The sequence below is a fragment of the Pollachius pollachius genome (genome assembly GCF_949987615.1).
Source record: "Pollachius pollachius genome assembly, chromosome: 3".
Lineage (NCBI taxonomy): Eukaryota > Metazoa > Chordata > Actinopteri > Gadiformes > Gadidae > Pollachius > Pollachius pollachius.
The window spans coordinates 42,359,943-42,382,524 of record NC_136936.1 but is presented as its reverse complement, the minus strand read 5'-3'; the positions used below and the strand labels follow the sequence as shown (position 1 = coordinate 42,382,524).

At 43.8% G+C, this 22,582-nt stretch overlaps 1 protein-coding gene across 2 annotated transcripts; it reads right to left on the bottom strand.

Moving 5' to 3' along the window:
• Positions 1–936: 936 nt before the first annotated feature.
• Positions 937–21,482, bottom strand: sh3bp4 (SH3-domain binding protein 4). Of its 2 annotated transcripts, none has more exons than XM_079731251.1 (5): positions 21,362–21,482; positions 12,493–12,719; positions 10,047–12,400; positions 2,351–2,539; positions 937–2,037 (listed from the first exon to the last, which is right to left on the bottom strand). In XM_079731251.1, exons 2-5 carry the CDS (start codon positions 12,614–12,616, stop codon positions 1,813–1,815), a joined length of 2,892 nt encoding a protein of 963 aa, XP_079587377.1. In that variant the 5' UTR covers positions 12,617–12,719; positions 21,362–21,482; the 3' UTR covers positions 937–1,812. The 2 variants fall into 2 exon arrangements, with proteins under 2 accessions (XP_079587377.1, XP_079587378.1); XM_079731252.1 differs by lacking the exon at positions 21,362–21,482 and adding an exon at positions 21,015–21,146.
• Positions 21,483–22,582: the final 1,100 nt, after the last annotated feature.

Here is a 22,582-nt window from a genome sequence, read left to right as displayed (position 1 = left end):
TTAAAAGGGAAGTGTATCGATACTTGCTGGAATACATAGTAGATCCTGAAGATAGAATTCAATGTGCACCAACACATGTGTATACTTTTATTTTCTGTGAGGTTTATGCATTTGAATTCCTATGGGACAGCTAATCATATAGCAGTATGCAGCACAACACCAAATACACCATTTAGGAAAGACCCAAACCCATTGAATGTTATAAATATTTGAATTTCATTAATATTCCGATTGGGTTGTGCTTTGAATCCTGTGCTAATTATTTAAAATGTCCTCCCTCTGTTCAACAGTGGAATGAGGGCTGGATGAGAATTTTTATAAGCGGATGAATTAGAAATTGTCTGTTTCTTATACCTTCCTTTGAATCTTACAGATTGTAAGACATGTATAATTATAATCGAATTCTCATTTGGATATTGTATTCTGGATTCTTAGATATCTAGTCAAAAAACGTTGTTTTAGCAATGTGTGTTGGAACGATAAAATACAGCATCATCAATGACAAAATGATTTTGGAATTTTTAGAAAACATGTTATAATAAATGTATAAAATGTAATGCAAAGATCAACCCTTCTGGGGTGTCTGGTGGCAAATATGAACTTGCTGATATGTGCCATTGAAGTACATGAGTGCATTATTATTATATTGCTGTTCGATTTGAGAAATGTGTGCTAACAGACACTATACTTGGTGACCATTGTCCACCTCACAGTGGTACATTGCTAGCCTAGCTAACTAGTCTGTCAACGGCAACCGTTGACAGACTAATTAGCATGGAGTTTTACTCATTTAAAACTTATTTTTGAGTAACACTATTTAACATTTGCCTTTAAGTAATTCTCACTCATCCTCAACCAACTGGCAACTGGAGTTGCAAAAAAAAGAAAAAGAACACCCCATAAAATCCTTAATCATACTTGAAATGTTTATTGGCATTCATATTGTGACTGCGGTGACTAAAATATTTTTTGTCTACAAATACGGTATAACCTCTCCAAGAAAGGATCAAGGCGTAAAATATTTAACCATTAAATTGAGGTCAATTCAAACTTTCTCTTGATATTATTTTTAAGAATCATCAATCAAGAAACAATATTTTTTTTATTTGCGAATGAGTGGCTTATTTAGATGTTGAAACTTTTGAGAACAACGTTTGACATTTTTTAGAAATTTAGTGGAAAATTTATCAAAGCAATGTTTATTGTCACATAAAATCCTGCATTGCAGAATGCATCTGCAAAGTAACTCAACATCTGAAACGGAAAGACCTGTTTCCACTTAAACAGACATATAAATAAATACAAAGCTGGTTGGACACTTTACAAGGCTACTGTGACAAGGTTACGCCGACAAGAATATTAATATTTAAAGTGTCTTTTGTTTTCATAAGTGTGTTTTTGAAGCAGTCAATCCACAGTTCTCAACCAGTGTTGAAATTGTAAAAAAGAAATCGGTGCCATATTTAAAGTGTACAAAAATACATACTATTCAAGATGAGATCTATTAAAATAGTCTTTGTGAATACTGAGAGCTACAAACAGTATTGTGTGTAGTGGAATCGGCTGCCATAGAAACAGTCTTAAAAACGCAACCCCACCTCCGAGATCCCTCAGGGGGACGGAAGGCAGAGCGAGAAGCAAAAAGAAAAATAGTGGTTGCATTAAAGGGGAGGGGAAATCTTCAACATAATAACGTCTTATGAGCGAGTCTAAGCCGGTGCTTAGGGAACGCTAGCACGGGGAAAGCATTGCAATGAATTCAGTGAGGCGGCGTGGGGAGGGGTGACGGTGGGGGAAGGCTCAGGCAAGATCTCAGATGGCGTAGTCGTCCTGAGAGGCGGGGCTGAAGGCCGAGCCGCGCAGGGAGTCCAGACAGTTGACCAGGATGAGCGTGCCGGTCAGGTGCTTCCAGCGCTTAGTGATGGGGTTTTTCATCTTGTCCAGGCCCATGTGCAGCTCCTGGATCACATCGCGGTAGCTGTCGCCGATCTGGGCAGCCCACGTGACCAGGAAGTCATAGGCTGGCTTCCACATGGCCTGAGGAGAGAGAGAGAGGGAGGGAGAGAGATAGAGAGGGAGAGAGAGAGAGAGATGGAGGAAAAGAGGCACTTTACAACAACGTAACTGGCATCAAAACACCAAAAAATGTGCTTTGATTCAGTGACTAATGAGCTCACATCCAGCTTGTCTAGTAAATTAGAGCAGGAAAAGTTTTCTCTCCAACATCATACGTTTGTGAACAAGTCAAAACAAAAAACTAAAAACGTTTTGTAGAAACGTTTGAACGCATGCGAGTTTATTGTGGACAACAAAATAAACAACAACAACAAAGTCATCCTAGCCCGCCTACCTCGCTGTCCACCACGCCGTTCTTGGCGCGGTGCGGGGCCTCGTACGCGTCCATCTGCAGGCGGGACACCTTGGCCAGGCGCTCGGCCAGCTCCCTCCAGCGGCCGGCTACCTCCACCGCTGTGGTCAGCAGGACAAAGTCCATGACGAGCCGGGCCACCAGGCCCTGGCAGTCCATCTGCAGCAGCGCCTGCGGAGCGGAGAGGCGGGTTTAAGGGATACAAGGAGACTTCCCATGCCCAAGCAATGACTCCTTTGCAGGGACGGGGCTGGTGGCAACCTGCAAGCCCAGCGTTTTGGAAGTTGTTTCGGGGAGCTGGCAGAAAGTGGAGGTTTGTATTGTGTGCCGGAGCGAATAATTAATCAGGGTGACAGTAATTCACAACGGTGAATTGAGGACAAAATATTAGAGAAGTAAAGTCAGCCTGGGGGGCTGGTGGTTTAGATACACTCCACGCTAGGCCGTATAATTTGTTTCTGTCTGTTTGTTATAGGTCACAAATTGCTGTTTCGTTTTTTTATCTTTGACCTGTCTTCCTCAAACTCTGCTGATGAACTTAGCACATTTTGACTCCTGAATATTTGGTTATTGGGGGTCAAAGGGGCGAGGACGCTACACGATGATGCCAGATGCAATTTAACGGCCGCTGTGTTTCAAATGGAGGAAGAATAACAAAGCACAGCCTGACAAATGATTTGGTTGAATTAACATTGGACCACGGCCCAGTATTACCTGTGAGCCATCCAAAGAATTCTGTTCCTGTAAACACTGTAATGGATGACATACACTAGTAGGCAATTTCAGACTTGATGAAATACACATTTCAGGACTTGCAGTATGCCCAACGATTTGTATCTATTTGGAAAAAAAAGCAATGCTGCACACGCATGAAGAGGAACACAAATCAGCCCAGCTCAAATGTCACTTCTTCAGGTTGATGCATTTAGGTGTTGGACCCATAAGCCACACATACCAAACACCTTACACTTTGTGCTCACAAAACACATGTCATTTGAGATGAAGCCTTTTGACTCAACAGCAGTGAATTTAAAGCCGCCTGACTTGGGCCGAGGAATGTGTGGACTGACAGGATATGGGAAAGAGAGAGACAGAGAGGGGAGAGGAGGGAGGGGGGATGCAGGAATGTACATGCCATTGCACCACGGCAACCTAACCCATCTCTGATAGCAGCCATTCCGCCTCATAAAAGCGATGATCCTCCTCCATATTCATTTAGATTGGGTGGGAAACTGACCATGCTATAAATCGGAATCACGTTATTTGACATATATTTTCTTCTTTTTCGTTGTTCATTTCCTTCAGTATTCCCCTGTCCCTATGTGAAGTGCATTGCATCGCATTTTTATTTTGTGAAATGAAGTCTACAATAATACATTTTTGAATGATTTTACATTTGTTTGCGTTCTCTCACTGGCTCATATACCCCAGCACATCCCTGTGGATTTGACTAGTCATGAATAGGCAGTTGCTGTATTTTGTTTGCGTAAGTACCGTGTATATGTGTTGTTATTGACTTGAGGGTCTTTGTGTAGATGATGCTTCTGTAGTCAGCGGGGAGAACTCATTTATTGGGTTAAGACCATCAGCATGCACCTGTTTCCTCTCTTGATAACAGTGACAGGAAATCCCCGCTGATATAAAGGAGAAGGCTTCCCGTCTCACCTCTCGCTTAAGTCTGCCCCTGGCCAGGAGCCGTAGTCCACAAATAGATCTCACTAATGTATTCCCATGGTGATGAATGTCCAGCCGACACCGCTCTTGTTGACCCAAGGGGGGTTGGTGTACATGGGATACATACCTTTCATCAAGGTTAGTCATCGAAACCAAACACAGCAGCGTTCATATCCAAAGAATGAGCTGTGTGTAAATATGTGAATGTAGAACAGCTGAAATATCTTTGTGGACTTTAAATTGGACTTTAGTCAAAGAATCGGCTCCGGGGACCCAAACGGCCAGCGTTTTTTGGTGGTTGGTTCCTGCGCATGATCTCTGCGCATTCATTCCACCTGCTCTGAATGAATTTCTTGTTTAATCTATGCCAGCCCTTTCCATATTTGGTTGACTTAAGAGGCTAAAGTGCTGAAGTTTCCGTTGGGGTGTTACAACAGCATAGCGGGTGGTTTGGTTTAAACTAATGTTTTCCCTCCGGCTGGGCAGTAAAATAAAAGCCATAGGGACTGAGTCATGGCTGTTTCTGGGTATCATTGAGTAGGAGACAGGTTCAGCCAAAGGAACAGGTTAGGCCCAGATTATTATGGTCAAAGACTCAAACCATTTTTGCAAGTTTGTTTTCATTATCTTTTTTCAAATCAAACCTTTTTCAAAGTTTTAGTTTTCATCCCATAACCGATTGGGCCACACAACCTTACTCAGGCTCAGCGTAGATTGAGAACAATACCTGAATTGCATTCGATGGGGAATAGGATTTGAGCCGATTGAGACAACTATGCTTTCAATAACTTCAGGCAACAAACCATTAAACACACTGCAGAGAGAGTATACACTGTGCTGTGCTATTTCTTTCTTTCTCCAAAATGTCAGCTGGGCGCAACTCATGGTTCTATAGGTCTAACTGTACTCGTGTGTGTGTGTGTGCGTATGCATTTCAGGCTCTACTTAAATGTCACCATCGCAGTAGCGGGAAACTGTAGGGAAACTGCCTATTCTGCAACGTCTGAATCATCCATCACTGAGGGTCGTTGGTCACAATAAGTAGAAGAAAGGAACCTTTTCTGTGACACATTAACAGAGGCTCAGGCAACTCTGTCTTTACACCAATTAGGTGATCCTCAGGAAATGCGTGATTTTCTCCCCCATGCAGACATCAGGAAGATCTAACGTCTTCAAGGAGGGGGGGTCAACCATACCCGCCATGCGGAGGACGTCACAGCACGGCGCCCGACGCGCCATCGTCCCCCTGCTCTAACCACCTCCGTGCTTTCATTTCCCGGCCCCACTTTGTCCCTCCATCGCTCCATCCTGCCGCAATCTCGCTGCTATTATCTCCCGACCCGTCTTCATTTCCGTCTAATTTACCACCACAATTTCCCATCCGCTACATCTCAGCCAGCAGCGCGCTTTCATCCACACCACCTCTCTCTATCCGCCTTTTCTGTTCTGTTTTATTGCTTTTTATAAGCCGCTCTCTCCCCTATGCCTTTCCCCTTTGGTGGTTTCAAAACATGCTTAACACCGCTGCCACTACCCCATTTCCCCCTAGACCTGAAACAAAAATCTACAAAAGGTAAAAAAAGAAAAAAAGAACAAAAGATGGGGAAAGAGAACAACGAATTGCGGCGACTGTGACATCCTGCCCTCAGAGTGAACCTCCCTTACTTTACCCAAAGTAAGACAGTAGAAAACCTTCAGATACAGCCACGACTCATGGGGGTTGTTGCGTGGGTTTGCTGCAACGTACAACAGTTCAAGCGCAGCAAACGGCCTGCCACACCCATAGAGAGGAAGGAAGAAACAAGCAAACAAAAATCAGAGGAATGCTGTCTGAAAAAATCTGAGATGTACAAGAATGGTCTGAGAAACCTGGCCTTATCCGTATACTGGCAGCCCATTCCAATTTGAAAGTCATGCGCCAGAAATAGGATGTTATTATTATTATTCGTCCCAGGCCCTATCGGGGCGCAAAGATCTAGAGGGTATATGGTTGGGAAGCAGTCGCACTGGGACTGCTTCTGCAGCCTGCTGAGATTGCTTTGGAACCCCAGCCCCAGACTTCAATCTTTTTGGGCTGGGCTTTATTTTTATTTTCATCCCAAATCTTACTGTTAGAGTATCGCCGGGTTAGCTTGGAATCTCAGAGTTCAGAGGTTAAAGCATTATTCTCTCCAGTATACCGCTTTCCTCCTTGAGACGGAAGCTTGAGTGGGATCCAAAACAGAGGAGACAGGATTTACAGAAGATTGATGTGGACTTTAAAAAGAAAAAAAAGAAAAAAAAAGCAAGAATAAAAAAAAAAGAAACACAACGTTGGTAGCAGTGGTTGAGTCGTGGGCGAGCCTGTGGTGGATGTGAAGAGTCAGTCTTAATTGTTTGCAGTCTTTTCCAACTCTGTGTTCAACCCAACAGAATGACACTGGCCATTGAAAAGAGCTACTGCACAGAGGGTAGACGTGTTCACGTACAAAATGAAAGATGAGGCACTCATAGCAAAGATATAAAAAACAAGGACGATTTTAATGAGCAGCACTAGGCAGAAGCTGCCCTCTCTGCTGTGTGAAGAAATAAATCGATGGGCTCCCCTTCATGGCCTGCGACACAGACATATATTCTCAAATGGTGGGGGTTGGTGGTGGCGGGGGTGAGGTGGAGGCGGGCGGGTAGGGATAAGGAGTGAGTGTGGACCGCAGGCGCCCCTCGGTCCATAACTAGCCATTTTGTTTAGCCTTGTTCAACAATGAAGCAGGAAACATCTGTTTGCCTGTGATCCTACACACAAAAAGAGGCTGCCTAGGCTGTTTGTTTGTTTTCTCCACGATGAGTACCGTCGCAATCACCTCCACTAGCACAGGCTTTTTATGGCTTCACAAGTTGAGGGCGCTGTTGTTAGGACGGATGACAATTCAGCTCAAACGGAGAGCTTCAGCGTAACAGCTTATACAACAGATACACAAGCATTATTACCTTAATTTGTGTCCTCTACTGGCTTAAGACAGGCGGTTATTGAGCAATAATACCGACGTCAAATCTGTAATTGTCTTTGGGTTGACTTCTCGACTTCTAAGTGCCATGAATGCTGACTGATTTGAACACTTTCCCTGTCTCTTATACGCTAGTGTGTGCACTGGATCTATAAGTCCTCCTCACCCTGAATGGCAATCTAATTAGAATCTAATTGCTTCATTTCAGCATACGTACAAAACCTTCTTTCCGGACCAACGCTGTGGGAATGTGGCCATTTTCAGCAACTCATCCAATTTTCATATGCACAATGCACAAAAGAAAAATATGTAGGGAGGAGGCACATGTTGTATCTCCAATATGCTTTGTTTCTGCTGACTACAATGCTGTGCGGGGTGGTAGCAGAGGGAGGCAGCAGATGCTGGGGTTAACAGCTGAACAGTGTACTGGGAGCAAGTACGCACTATTGGTCAAAGAGGCTTGGTGGAATCTGTTTTTAACTGGATGGTTATAAGTAAGTTGCTAAGGTACGAAATTGGCTGCACTACAGGTGCCAGATGCACACACTGAGTGGTCCAACCCAGTGGTCTCTTGGGGAAATAAAGCCAGCAAAGTGATTTAAAGGCAATGTGTTTTCCTGCCAAAGTAACTCTCACACACACACAGACACACACACACACACACACACACACACACACACACAACACACACACACACACACACACACACACACACACACACACACACACACACACACACACACACACACACACACACACATACACATACAGTGTAGATACACAGTGGTGTTGCAGCTCATGGCATCCTGTTCAAATGAAAGTCACCTGCAAGATTCCTGAGATTTGGAGATGCAGGGTTGGAAATGAGAGGCTCAGGAGGAGTTCACACTTCAGATTATAGCCTGATTTGCTGTCTTGAGCATATGCCATCCAGCTGCATGCTACATGCCATAGAATAATTTATTTGAGCAGAAACACAGTATTTATCACCAGCACTGGCAACTAGGCATATTTCAATGCTTTACGAGCTGTTACACCTACATTAACCCTGGTGTTTCACCTGACCATATTTCTTCTATTTTGTACTACTCATTCATGTGAATTTGTTAAATGTTATTAGGGTATATTTTGTGGATGTACAAAACAGGCCCACATCCACACCTGCATACAACATTTGCATTAGCAAAATGCGTAAACGAATGCAAGCAATGATTCAATGGTTCATTTTGGGGAATATTATTGTTTCAATTCTAATTATTTATCGGTTAATTATCGGTCCAATGCATAAACAATTCAGATCCAGAAATGTGGATGTGCATCCATATACATATATATTTTATATATATATTTTCTTTTTTGGATGACATGAAAAGTTCTTCCTTCACAAATAGCACATAATAGGCTAGCCCATAACCCAAAAACCATCAGTATTGAAATTATTTTAGAAAAATGCATACAAAAACGATTTTAATGTTACACTAAAGCCTTTGAAAAATGGCTGATGGGCCTAAGAAATGCATGAATTCAGATGGGTTTTACAGGGCAGATATTTAAACCCAGCTCTAGATGTTGTTCTTCTGTGCACTGTAAGGTCAACTGTTTCTAAAAATGTGTTTACAACCCACACTAAATGACAGTGTTCCCTCCGGTTGCACTCTGCTGCGCTGCCCTGCTGCGTGACCTCTGGCAGACTTTAACCAAAGGCAACAGGGTGCACTAGCAATACTGGTTAGCATTTACTTCAAAAACGTTGACATATATATATATATATATAGAGAGAGAGAGAGAGAGAGAGAGAGAGAGAGAGAGAGAGAGAGAGAGATGAGAGAGAGAGAGAGAGAGAGAGAGAGAGGGAGAGAGAGAGAGAGAGAGAGAGAGAGAGAGAGAGAGAGAGAGAGAGAGAGAGAGAGAGAGAGAGATTTCTTTAGAGAAGAATAAATAATTAAATTTGGATAGAATACTATAATACAAAACAATAGAATACTTAATGCTAAAAAAGATCTCAGCCTCAGGTAGTGAGTGTTTTGGAGCATCCTCAGGTGTACCATGCCTGAGGTAATATTAAAAATAACTGCCTTCAGCACTGAAAGATTCTCAATTATTTAGAGCATAAAAGTTTTTTTCGTCATTCTCAGTGCAGCATTTGTTAAATGATTTGTCTTTGAAGGAAAGCTTGAAACACTTGCATCCTATAGAAAGAGTGAATAGTGGGAATTATTTAATAAGTAACAATCCACCATCTTTAGATTTAATGGGATTTGCTATGATGAGCTTGGCCTAAATAACCTAGTTTACAGGGTTTGATGCATTACAGACCGAAAGCCGCTAACATGCTGCTGGTTTAGGCGAAGAAAGATCTCCTATTATTACAGTTTCTGTGTTCATTATTAGTCCGTGTCATCGTAGCGCCTCTGGATTCATCATCTCAAACCAGACATATGGGTTTTCCTGATTAGTCACACAACACTGCCACTCCCCAGCTGCTTGGTAGTGGATGCAAACACCACTAGCAAAGCTCCCTTCATTGACAAGTGATACATTTGCTTTATATGCAACTACACTACAGTCCTCCAGTTTATATATTTGTGAGGGAAACAAACCAAAGGATGATTTTACAGACAGTGGAACACAAGCTAAACAAGACACGTTTATACACACACATTAAATCAGAGGGACGAGTTGGGCAGAGTATTCTGCACCCCACATCTCCCCTGGCCCTGTCAGAGCCTGATGCAGGCACAGCAATTATTTGCTGCGCGATCAACAGAATTAGCACCGTGCAGACCACTGCTTCAAGTTGCTTTCTTGCAGTTAACAGAAAACGAGCTGTAAGCGAGTTAGAAAATAAAGTCTTTGTGACGACGAAGACAGACAGGAAAATAGATGAAGGGGAAGGGAAGGGAGGATATGTACATTGTGTCAGTAAATAAACAGAGAGGCAAGGATGTTTTATATCTTCCTAAATAAATAACACAATGGTAAAACAATTGGGAGAGGAAGGCAATTGCTGTGTAACATACCGTCAGTAGCTCTTTCTGGAAGGACTTCCTGTCCTTTCCTTCTGCATTGTTGCAGTCTTCTTTGAGTTTCTCCAGCACGGACGCCACCCTCTCCGGTTCGCTGTCCAACTCCGCCCGGCAGAAGTGTGTCAGTGGCAGGTCGGCATAACCGAGCGCGTCGGCAAACGCCCGCCAGCTGCCGATGTTCTCCATCAGTATCGTCCTCACAGAGGCGTAGATGTACGTAAGGAACTTGCAGGGCTTCAGTATCTGCTCCAGCAAGAGTGTCGTGGTAAGATCAGGTCCGCTGAAGTAAATGGGCTTCACTTTACCAACCACTAGCACATTCTTGGCGTGAACAAAGCCCATCTTGCCTTGGTAATATCCAATGTACCATTCCTTTGTCCACAACTGGCCTTTGAGCTTTATCTTCTCCTCACTCAACAGAGCGACAAAGTCTCCCTTTTTGTATTCCAATAAGTATTGATTTTTTGTCTGGCGGATGACTGTTTTGATAAGCTTTCCAAATTTCAGGCCATTGACCATCCTGTCATGGAAAACTGGGTACTTGGTGGCAATGGCGAGTGGCGACAAGACGATTTTACCAACCTCCTTCTTCTTTAGAAAACGGCGTTGCACTGACGTCTTGGGACCTGTCTTTGGTGGTGGAGTGGGGGTCTGAACACAGAATTGGGCAAGTATGCATTCTTGGTCGTCTTTCACCTGCACCCTCAAGGTGAAATCAGAAACTTCATCAGCATTTCGCGAGGCGATCAGATAAACAATGCGGCTGACTTTGCCCAGTTTCACCTGGAAACCCCTGACCACTTTGGCCTGGTCACTGACCTTTACCTCATAGTTTGCCATGTTAGAATAAACGCCGACACGGAGATCCTGGGGTCTTGACAGGACAAACTGGTGTTTACCCCAAAGCTGCAGTGCCACAGGGGGAGCGGACTGTGCTTGCTTTCCCACCTCACTCACCAACAAGGATTTAGGGGCACACTCATGGCCGAAGATGGCCACCACAGTTTTGAAAGAAGGATGAATGTGCTTTGGACCATATACCCCTAAGGTGACCTTTTTCACCACCTGTTCCCAAACCGTAGAACCTGCTAATATAGACTGGGACTGGGCAACAACGCACACGTACATGCACGGTTCCAGGTTATCTAGGCACACTTGGACCATGTCACCGTACATGTACGCCTGTGGAATCGGTGTGTAGGGACCCTCTTTACAATCACTCCTCACGCAGATGACCTCCGTCGTCTGCCTGCTCTCCATTTTCACCACCACTGACACCTTCATGTCCAGGGTAACGGTGGTTTTGGTCTCCATGTTGCTGAGCTTTATTTCCACCACGGGGCTGACGGTGGTGCACCGGTCAGTGTTCAGCTCCAGCGGAGGATCTAGCAGGGCTTTCATGGATATTTGCTGGCTCTCTCCTGAAGCCACATGGCCCTCCGGAACATGGATGCTGATGTTTGTATCCGGAAGTTGGACTGCCCCCCCCGAACTGTCTAGCCGGCAAACAATGTTGGTCTCCACTGGCTGCGTTTGGCCCCAGCCAGGGCTCTGTCCTAGCGAGTCCAAGTCATGGCAGGATCTGGCCAGCTTGCGATGGTTCAGCCACGCCGCCCTAAAATCCTCCCGGCTCTGAAATTGTTCTGGTGCGGGAGCTTTTAAGCCGCCAAAGAAACCTGTGGAACCCTGAGGGGCGTCTGATTGAGCTTGCAGGATGGACAGCTCAGAGAGACTGTAGGAGCGCTTACTTCTAAAAAATGGGTTGTCCCTCCTCAACGTTTGCCCGGTTCCAGAAAGTGTGCCGCCCTGGTTGAAATCACAAACACCGCCACCGAAGCCATTAATATTCACAGTGCTACTAGTGGAGTTTGGTTCTGATACAGCCAGCGTATCAAACAACAGCAAGTCCACTGGTTTCTCGTTACAGTTCTTGTCCAGTGTATTCTGAACACCCCCATTAAGGAAAGGGTTAGTCGAGGTCGAGAAAGGATTGCTATTCTGGAAGATGGCCTGTTTCAAAAGAACTCCCTCCCACTCCCCGAGAAGGTCAATTTCTTTGGCCGCCTCCTCGTTGCAGTCGGCTATGGTGTCAATCATCCCGCTGTCGCTGAAGGAGGAGTCTCTGTAGTTGATGGGCTCAACGTAGGCCGCCGGGATGTAGCCCATCTCTGTGTTGTTGTGGGCATACCACCACTCTCCCCCCGAGGTGTCGAGAACATAGAGACGTTCCCCTTTGGAGAACTTCAGGGTGGTGAAGCTGGATGGGCAATAGTCCTTGATGGCGACAACCTCCCTGGCCGTGCCGAAGGAGGCGGTGGCATCCAGCCGTAAGGCACTGGGAGAAAGCACTGCAAGAAGAGCCAAAACAGAAAATGTATTGGTTGTGTGTTTGCAAAGTGGACCAAAAAAGTATCAAACATGAACCAACTGAGCAGCTAACCTTTGACATTGGTCAGGCTGGCTTCTGAAACACCATCGCTGAGATCTATGAGAGTCCCCTCTGACTTGCAGCGAGGCAGGGAAATGTTGTTATTTGTGGTGGCTTTGATTCGATGGGCCGCCATTGCTGGTGTTTTCTTCCTGCGCACTGACGTGTGCGCTCAGGCAGCTCTGCAGGTTCCCTCCGGCTAACAACAGACGTCAGGTGTCAGCAGCCTCCCATGATATCTGGAAGCAAGAGAATGCAGGATTAGAGTCAAAGACAGCAGGTGTTTTATCATTTAACTAGTATAGTCTAATTGTGAAGGTCCGTGATTTGACTTCCTCTGAGGATAAAAGTTAATTGTCCTTACAACCTGCTTGCTGAAGGAAAAAATACTGACAAAGTTGCGGGAAGCAACGGTGTCACAACAATAATGAAATGTGTCCCCAGTTGGATACTGAGAGACTACAGAGCAGTGTGATGTATTGTTTTGTCTCCAGTGTAAAAACAACTAGTACCTCTCGCAGTCACTGAATCTGTATCTGCTCAAAACTGCACTCATAAATCAGGGAGCAGACGTCCTTTTCAGGATAAAAATGCAACATACCCGCTAAATATAAATCTTCCCCTTTTTCTTTGAACTTGGTGTTCTCTGATATCCTTTCTGGCTTTTATTCATGAAAAATTCTTTGAAGAATGTCAAGAATGATTTCTACAATGTTCTTATTTGGAGACTATGTGTTTGTCCTGCTACAGAGTGTTCCCAGAAGAGTTGGGAACAAATGTCTGGGGTAGGGAAAAAACAGCTTGCATTTGATTGGCTTGGTTTCATTTAGGTTCTATTAAAATGAGTCAAAGAGCTAATTTGAATAACTTTGATGCAGATTCTCCCTCTGCGGACATGAAATCTGCTCTAGGGAACCGTTAAAACCTAAAGGATAAGGGCGTGGGAGAGTGGATACAGAGATGTCTGATCAGAATGATGAATTATTAGCCTATTTCAAGGGAACATGCTAGTATCTGATGAAGGGATTTCATGAGAACATTCTAAAGAGAACAAGTTGGTACATGTAATGCTTTAGTACTTGGTTCCAAAAGAGGACTATATTGTCGTCACCACATCTAGCAACAGCTGATTACTAACCTGTTCTAGACACCAAAAAGCTATAAAGTGTGAACAAAATATCTTTTTGGCAATATATATTTTTTTAGAGACTAATGGTGCTGTAGGGAAGAGGTGAGACCCGTGAAACCAGAAACCAGTAGAAGAGAGCGAGGTTTTCAAACAAAACTAAAATAATGGCCCCTGCCTCTGCTCCCTCTCTACCTAAATTTCTCCACCATTGAGAAGTGTTGCATTCACACACCTGTGATTGACAGGCAAGACGGATTCTCTCAGAACCCCTGATGGGTTAGAAATAAGCCTGGAGTGGTCTAAAAATCGACATTGTCTCATACAGAGGCAGGAATGGATTGATTCGCAGTACATTTCAAACACTAACAGTAGATGGCTATGTCAATTCTTTCAAAAGACAATCAAACAATAGCTTTTATATCATCATGCACCTTGTCCTTAACTAACTTGCAAGGCTTAGTATTATGAATGCAAATGCTTCCCTCCCAAAAGAGTTCAGTAAATGAAGAAACCTTGTTTCCCAAGTATTATCCTAAAAGACACCCATACTCGCTTCTTCAAAACGCTTCCCATCTCTTCCTTTTCTGTTTAATGGTACATGCCAGGGGTCTATCGATGTTAAAAGTATGACAACTGGAGCATGGCTCCAAAACAAAATGCACATCATAGGTCAGTGGAGCACATTGATGGAAGAGAGACACCCAAGAACAATCCAGAGCATTCTCTTTTCATCTATAATTCATCCCCCTGTAAAGTCAGCAGAAAGAGTGCGTAGATAGAATAAACTGTTTTGACAGCAGCTGAGTACCAGGGACACAATTCTGGTGGTAAATACAAGTGAAACAAGAACATGTGGTGGAGCTAGGGGATTAGAAAGAACAATGTTGTAAACACACAACAAACACACAAGATAACGGAATATTTAGAGAAGAAAACAAGACTTGAACCTCAAGACTTGAATATTCATGTAGGAAATGTTCCTTTTAAGATAAACATGTCACAGCTAAAGACTTAAAAACGTGAGATAAAAGCTTCAAAAATAGCTTGAATACGTTTTATCTATACGTACGAACGTGTCAAGAACAGGTGGACCAGGTGGAGGCTGAAGAACACAGTTGGGAAGCATGTTCACTCTTTAACATAAAACAACATTAGTGTGCCCATTAACTTCTATAAACTACTCATTTGTATTCATGTGGATTGCGGCCAAGCCAATGGATAAAGAGGCTATTACCAATAAAGAGGCCCTGTTTTTGTGCTAATGTCCGTCAAGCCCAACCTGTTTTCCATCCCAGTCACGGCATGATGCCAGATCCTCATCTGCTTAAGGCAAGGCCATGCAGGACAGAAGAATGACATGCAGCCGCTGGATCTCTTGGCTGTCTATCTGGCCTCCAACATAAAAGCACTGGGTGGTCCTCTTCTATGTTAAGTCTGCTGGCCACCCTGATGTGTTTAACCTCCACGAAGGCTGCGTCTCACAGAGAACAATTGTGGGTGGAGACTCCTGCCATGTAAATCACAGGCAAAGCCAAAAATGTACATCACGTACACTTCCATGCAAATGAGCCTGAGGGCCTGAAGGCCCTGATATCACGACATGGTGAGAGGCCATTATGGGGCTTAGGCACTTTCACTGGTAATAGCATGGCAAACGTCACTGCCCCTCTGGCTGAATTTAATCCAATTACTTGCCGGAACAACCAGTTAGCCATTGCTGTAGCTCCCTAGGTAAAAATGAAATTAAAGTTACGAGTGAACTCTTCAAAATAAAACTAGATGTAGGTGGTGTTTTATGGGGGGAAGGGATGGTCTTGTCTTTCTTGGCTGTAAGGTGCTTAGAGCCAAACCCAGCCAGGAGTAGCAACCCCCTACTTTAAGTCCTGAAGCTTTTTCTGCTTAAATGTCTGCCATTTCAGTACATAAGCAAAGCAAATTCAAACAAACACTGTTTTGACATGACATTGTACTGTAGGCTATAATAGTTACTAGCAGAGTCAATTGTTATGTACTAAAATACAGCTGGTTGTGTATATCGCCCACTCACTTTGGAATACAAAAATAACTAAATTAAACAGCAATAAACCCATTAGAAAAATATGTACAAACAAAGGGAACTTTGTTTAGTTAATCATTCTCTGATGAATGTTAGCCACATGTTTGTTCATTCCCTCATGGTTGTTTGTTCGCTGCCCTTTTTGTGTTGGGCTGTTTACCAAGTCTAGTGCGGCACCAGCGCTGTTAGCCACAAATGGCCGCAGGCGTTCTTGTTTGTCAGCCTGTCAAAGTTGTCAAGCACAGTGTGTCTGGCAAGCGAGGCAGCTGTTACTGCCCTGACTTAATGCTGACCGTGATCGATACGAGTCTCCATAATAATCAAATCAAAAGCCACGTTGACAGTATTACACCCTTCAACGATTAGTGAGTGAGTCTATCAATCTATCAACAGAAAATAAGTTTATCATTTTGATAACTGACCAATTGTCATCAAGTGAAACCCTAAATGCCAAATATCTGCTGCTTATAACTCCCACATTAAAATAAATACAAATATGTTCGATTTTTACAGATTACAGTGCGAATACGTAATATATATTCACAGGCTCTGCTAAATGATGATGGCCAGCCATAGGCTATTATTTATGACCCTACATAGACTGGTAGAGAAGCATCCTGCTCCTTGTGGGCCTTGGGTTTAATCATCTTATAGGGGACCACTAACACCAGGGTAGCATTAACCTTGCTATAATAGGTTTTCTCCACCCAATGCTATAGTACTTAAACGTGACTCTCTCTGTTCTACTGCTCTCGGCAGATGAAGCGGATTATGAAACTTTCATCAATGCCACTCCCTTTTTCTTCAGCTATTTTCTTGGACGTGTTGATGTCCCCTGCGAATCGGCTGCTGCCAAATGGCCTTCATTACAGATTTGGCCACACAAAGAGCCTTTTATTACCAGATTAGGCAGTGGAAAGGTATCCATTATTATCTCAGGAGTGAAGATACTGACTCTGAAAGCTGGGTTTGGTTTGAAAATCTAGTATGTCCTTTGAAATTAAAAGAACCAAAAGTGGGAAAACAATATGACTCCTTGTATGCACACGTGTCTTCTTGATTGATCCAACATTGATTGTTGCCCAGGAAAAATACCTCAAAAGAATGTTGGAAAAAGTGAAAACATATGCCTGATCTGGAGATCAGAAATGTGACATTCTTAGGTCCAGAAATGGCGATGGAGTGTGAGGCCGACCTGTCCCTGACCTTACACTTTGACCTTTAAGCGTCCCCTGACAGCAGAGATGTTGACACTAACCACTATGCTAACAGGACGGCTGTGTCCTGCTTTTTAGCAGGGGAAAAGCCCCCACGACTGTACATCATAGTGTCCAGGGAGCGACTGCTTATGGTGGGTGAATTTTAATGAGAACCAGCCAGGCCCCTGGAAGTAACATTTTGAAACTTACACAGAATGTGCACAGGCAGTGATGCTCTTCCCCGCCCTCTGGTTTATGAAAACAGAAAGAACAGAAGAGAAAACTGTGTTGATACAGTTGGCGGAACATCCAGCTTTGTATCATAGCAATGGCTGCCAGGGAGAAGTTGGGACTCCTTGGGCTGGAGAAATACTCCTCCTGAGCAGGAAGTGGCTAAGCGGCCGAAACAAGGAGGAAATGCCTTTGAGATGAGGGGGATGTGGGGGCTGCAGGATCTCTCTCCCCTCCCCCCCTCCCCCTCCCAAACCCACTGACCCTTCCCATGCTTCAATAGCCGACTGCATTGTTCGCACCTCTTGGGATTTGAGGACAGTGGGCATTAAGCCTCAAACGCTTCAAATGTTGTCAAACGCAGGTGACCAGTAGGCAGCACCATGTGACCTCCCCCTCCCACAGTGGGCACACAACATGTCACCATGGCGACCCGCGGTTGCAGACTCTCTTTTACAGAAGAGAGCGATGGTGACACAGATGCATCGTTTCCATGGTTATTAGGAAGGGGCCATAGGAGGTGAGCACTCAAAGCTCCACAAGGATCTGGCCAAGGCCAGTTCAGACTGATGCTTCAGCAGCTTGTGATAATGTGAAAGGCATGGTCAAGCTTCAGTGACGAGGGACGTTTTTTAAGAAAACAAACAGGAAGAGAAGAGATGTGAGCAACATTTAATCCAAACCACATTTAGCCAATGTTTGTACTACATTTAATTGCAGCCGTGGGTAGCCAAAAAACATATGCAAAGTTGACACCCACAGGACGCTCACACGCCCACTACCGATAGTAACACATGCTCTTGGTATACACAGTTCCATTGTAACATTGTGGAGAAACCATTCCCAAATGTACAGCATCGGCGGATGAGACAACCCTCAACTTCCAAAGCTCGAACTCTCTTGCCTCAGATGGTTCAACACGACTATAAATATTTCACACAGCGGGGAAAGTCATTTCAGTTAATAAATAAGTCATTGACGACTCGCAGGCTGATGTGCCAGCCTGACTCAAGAGAGGTGGTATCATGTCCGGGCACCAGAAGGCATCCAGATATATAGAGCCATATCTCACAATACTGCGGACATCAAGAATCAGCAACTAAACCACCAGGACTTGATATCCTGAGCTCGGTGGTGTCTTTAAACACAGTGTTCCCGCGCAGAAAATAATCTAACTGAGTACTGGCTGTAATTAAAAAATCAAATCCCACAACAATTTTAATGGGATTCCTCCTCATTAATCACTGAAGAAGACATTATGTCTGCACTGTGCTTTAAACCATGCAGCGTACGTAAGAAAAGCTGTAAAAACAGTTGATCAGGATATGTACTCAGAGCAGGTATGCACTGAATATTTATTTAATATGTATTTTTAATATTCCTTTTAAGAGCTGACAACTGGATAACCTTTGCATTTTTTAAGACCTGGAAGACCCAACTTTACAATTGATTCATTTTTTTTGGACATTAGAGATAAATTAGTCAAGTGTCTTAACGACACAGTGATATTAAGTCAAAAACGATTGTCCTGCTCAGCTAGCTAACTAGCTGAGTGTTGTGACGCAAAGCCACCACGACCCACTTTTGCAGGAATCTCTTGATAGGTATGCTTAAGTCTATTTTTGCCCCTCTATTTGTGGTTCTAGTATATGCCGCATAGGGTGTTTAAAAACATTTGTACTTATTGTTTGGTCTTCTCTGATTCTTTCTGTTGAAAGAAAAAAAAGTTAAATTCAAACTAAAAGAAGAGACATGCACATTCTGTTAGTGTGGCGGCCAGCGCTCTCTACTCTGGTCCTTTCTGCCTAACATAAACACACCAAAGCAGACATGGCTCCCGGCAAGCAGGGATAGCATTAGGAGGAATGTTAGGAATGCCTTGTCCAAAATTAAATCATCCATTATTCAAGCACCAAAATGGGGAGAACGAGAAGCAAAACGGATTTGTACTTTGAATGACAAAGAGCCGGTCGGAGGGCATGTTGGACTGTCCATCTGGGTTTTTTATACCACGTCTCTCCTTCTTGACGATCTCCATGCGAAGAAAAAGAATACAATGGCACTACAGCGATGACAACAATAAAACCTCAATGGCCCTTCCAGACACAACCCAACCCTGGCACCTTGCACACACACACACACACATACACACGGTGCACACACACACACACACACACACACATGCTTCACAAATAAACACAAACAAAACAGACATCCTCACAGACGCATACACACGCACGTCTGACATGTCCCTGATGTGAAAACAGTTGAATACAAACTGAATAATAGCATCTACTGTTAACATGCCTCCTCTCGTCACCCCGAAGAGAAAGAGTCTCTCTTCACTGGTATCCCTCGAGAAACAAGTTAACCACTGACGGCTTGCATATTCACCCATTACAGAACGTGACAGCTTACGCAATCGCGTAATGCCTTTGGTGGAGCTGTTAGTCACAGCTGACATGATGGAGAGAAAGGTGGAGATGGGACAATGGGTGTCTGGGTAAGGGGGTGGTGTGGAGTTGGTTGGGCTGATGGCTGCTGCCTGTGTAATGCCAACCCGCGCCAGTAATAACTCTGTGGCCGCGAATGCTGTAATGGAGTTGGATGGACGCCGGGCCAACGCGGAGGGCATGGAGAGGCTGGTGTTGGTTAGGGTTGGAGGAGGGTGGATGCGTGAAATGTACTCACACCATGTCCCAGGGCTAAGGGTGGACGTGGGATAGCATTGGGGTCGGCTTATCAGGAATCACATGCACATTCATTCACACAATGAGTCCCATTGAGATTAGCTGTAAAACCCAAGATTGAGCCCTCAAGATCCAATGCTGTTGTGGTGGTTGGTTGCACTGGTGGTGTGTGTGTTTATTTTGTGTGTGTGTGTGTGTGTGTGTGTGTGTTCATGTTTGTGTTTTTGCTGGGAGGGTTGTATATGATTGATTGCTCATATATAATGTCAATACATGCATGCATCTTACAATAATATCAACACAAATACTACCTGTGTATTTATACACACATCCGGGATGGGTTGAGAACATATCCCCACCACCACCAACACAACCACCACCACCCCCTCCACCACCCTTCTCCAATGACTGTTGTTCTTGGGAAACTAGGTTAAGTCATTTTTGCATGACTCAGTCGGTGAATTTCTGGGAATATGGCACGCGTGATTAGTGTAGTTATACACATTTTCGAACTATAGATCGTGGTTATAGCTTAGTAATAAAACTACAATCGAGTTGAATTATGATGGTTGCAAAAAGCAAAAGCATACAATTTATATCAAACACGAACAACGAACACAACTATCACATATACTACACTATGCATAATGCCTTCCTGTGAGACTGACAGCAGAAAAGTGTAGTGCGTCTCTAGGTAATAAGCTGTTACTATTGCAATAAATAATAATAATAATTAATAAAAGATAAATACAAGTCCAGACGTATAGCGCTACAACTGGAGAATGACGTGTGTGAACATGAGCCGCTACTTCCGTGTGATCATGGCAAACGATCCGGAAAAATAATTTCGGGGGAAAAAGTGGATTTGGGCGTTAACTTGTTTGGTCAGCAAGAAACACAGCTTTTCTCCCAAATGCGGTCTGAAAAGAGTGGTGTTGAAAATACAGTGGGCCACTAAATCCATTGGGATTATAACCTGATCACCAACAACACAGCACTCTATTAACTGTTCAAAGTGTGATGCAAGGTCTGACCGATGGTGGAGATCTGGTCAGAGTTGATTTTTCTTAATGCCATGGCAACGAATGTCACGTAGCCGAAGAGAGCACCGTTTGATACAATCAATGTTACATAGGCTCTCTGTTTATTTAAGATACACATCTGCCTCGCCATTAGTTATTATCCCGGCTACACAAAGTGGGCTATGTATGTATGAAGAAATGTCTTACCAGAAGTTACAAACTCCAAAGGAACACAAAACGAGGTGATTAGAAATAAAACCATTTAAATAGCAACATTGTCACTTCGAGAAACGGAGCTCGAGCCTCATAAACTAGTGGAAAGGCGCCGCGGTCGTGCGCGTGCAGCCCAACGAGCGCCGTCGTGTATCACGAACGCATTCCGTGAAAGTTTGAATCGTTGGGATTGAAAGGCGAGATCCCACTTGGCTGCCAGGTAGACGCGACTGTGCCCCCACCAACCGTAGACACGCGGACAGTGCTATGGAATAGAAACCTGCTTTTTTTGTAGGATTCAGTAGTGCAAACAGTCAAGACGAATAGTGCAAGCCACGTACCTGGATTATAGATCCGCCGATTTTCTTCCCTGGAGGAAAAAAAACTATGATGAGCGAGCTTTCCCCAGTTTGGTAGTAGGCTACTTCTTTGTGAGGGAACCGAATCCTAGCGGAGCAAGACCCTCTCTGATGTCACCGGGAGAGGGAGGAGCGTAGGGTGGTATTTTTCGTGTTAACACATGATGTCACTTTATAGTAGGCTGCATAATCTGCTCAACACATTTTCTTGTTCAATTTAGGCAAGTAGAGCTAGTATAGTGGAAGACCTTGTACTTGTAATTTGTTTCCCTAAATGAAATAATAGTAGTTATTGTTTCATTTAGGGATATAGTTCTACTAAGTCATCTGTGTGTGTGTGTGTGTGTGTATGTGTGTGTATGTGTGTGTGTGTGTGTGTGTGTGTGTGTGTTTGTGTGTGTGTGTGTGTGTAAATGTGTATGTGTCTGTGTGTGTCTGTCCGTCTCTGTCTGTCTGTCAATATTTTTTAGTAGGTCTACTAATAACAATATAATATTCATGGTCAAAGATTAACACATAATGAACCTGAGCCTATAACAAGAGCTGTACTACAATGCAAAAAACTCTAACCCTAACCCTATTAACATGACATTAGTTATGTTAATAGCCCTTTTACCTTAACATCAACACCATTGAGCACCATTGGTTAAATGATTGCTAGTCCATTAGTTAACTGTTATTTACCGTAAGGTAATGCCTATTACTGCATAGACTAATGTAAATAATGGTTAATTAATATACCCTTAATCTTAAGTGTTACCAAATTCAATTGATCTTACTTTTTAAAAAAAAAAAAATTATTTTACATATTTTTTATGTAAACAAACAGACATGGTGGTTCCACACTGTCTGTGCCCTCCTTATATCAGGCTGGCCACAGCCCTACCTTGTCCATTAGCCGATGAGAGTTAAACCCACACATTGGAAAGTCAAGATCCAAAGCAGAAACCCCGGCCTGGCCCTTTAAAAGGCTTGCTCAGAGGAACCCCGGGTGTTTATGCAGCACACATAAGTCATCTAAGCTGTTCTGTAAGCATAATCTCATCTTGTCTCCGAGCCTCCCGGTGGCTGTGCCGTGTCGGTATCATCTCACACACTGCGGTGCTCTCTGGGATGTGTGGAGGAGCCCCGATAAGAAGAACGCCAACTCCTTCTTCCCTCTGATTTATGTGTCGACAGCGGCCTACAAACTAATCAATCCCA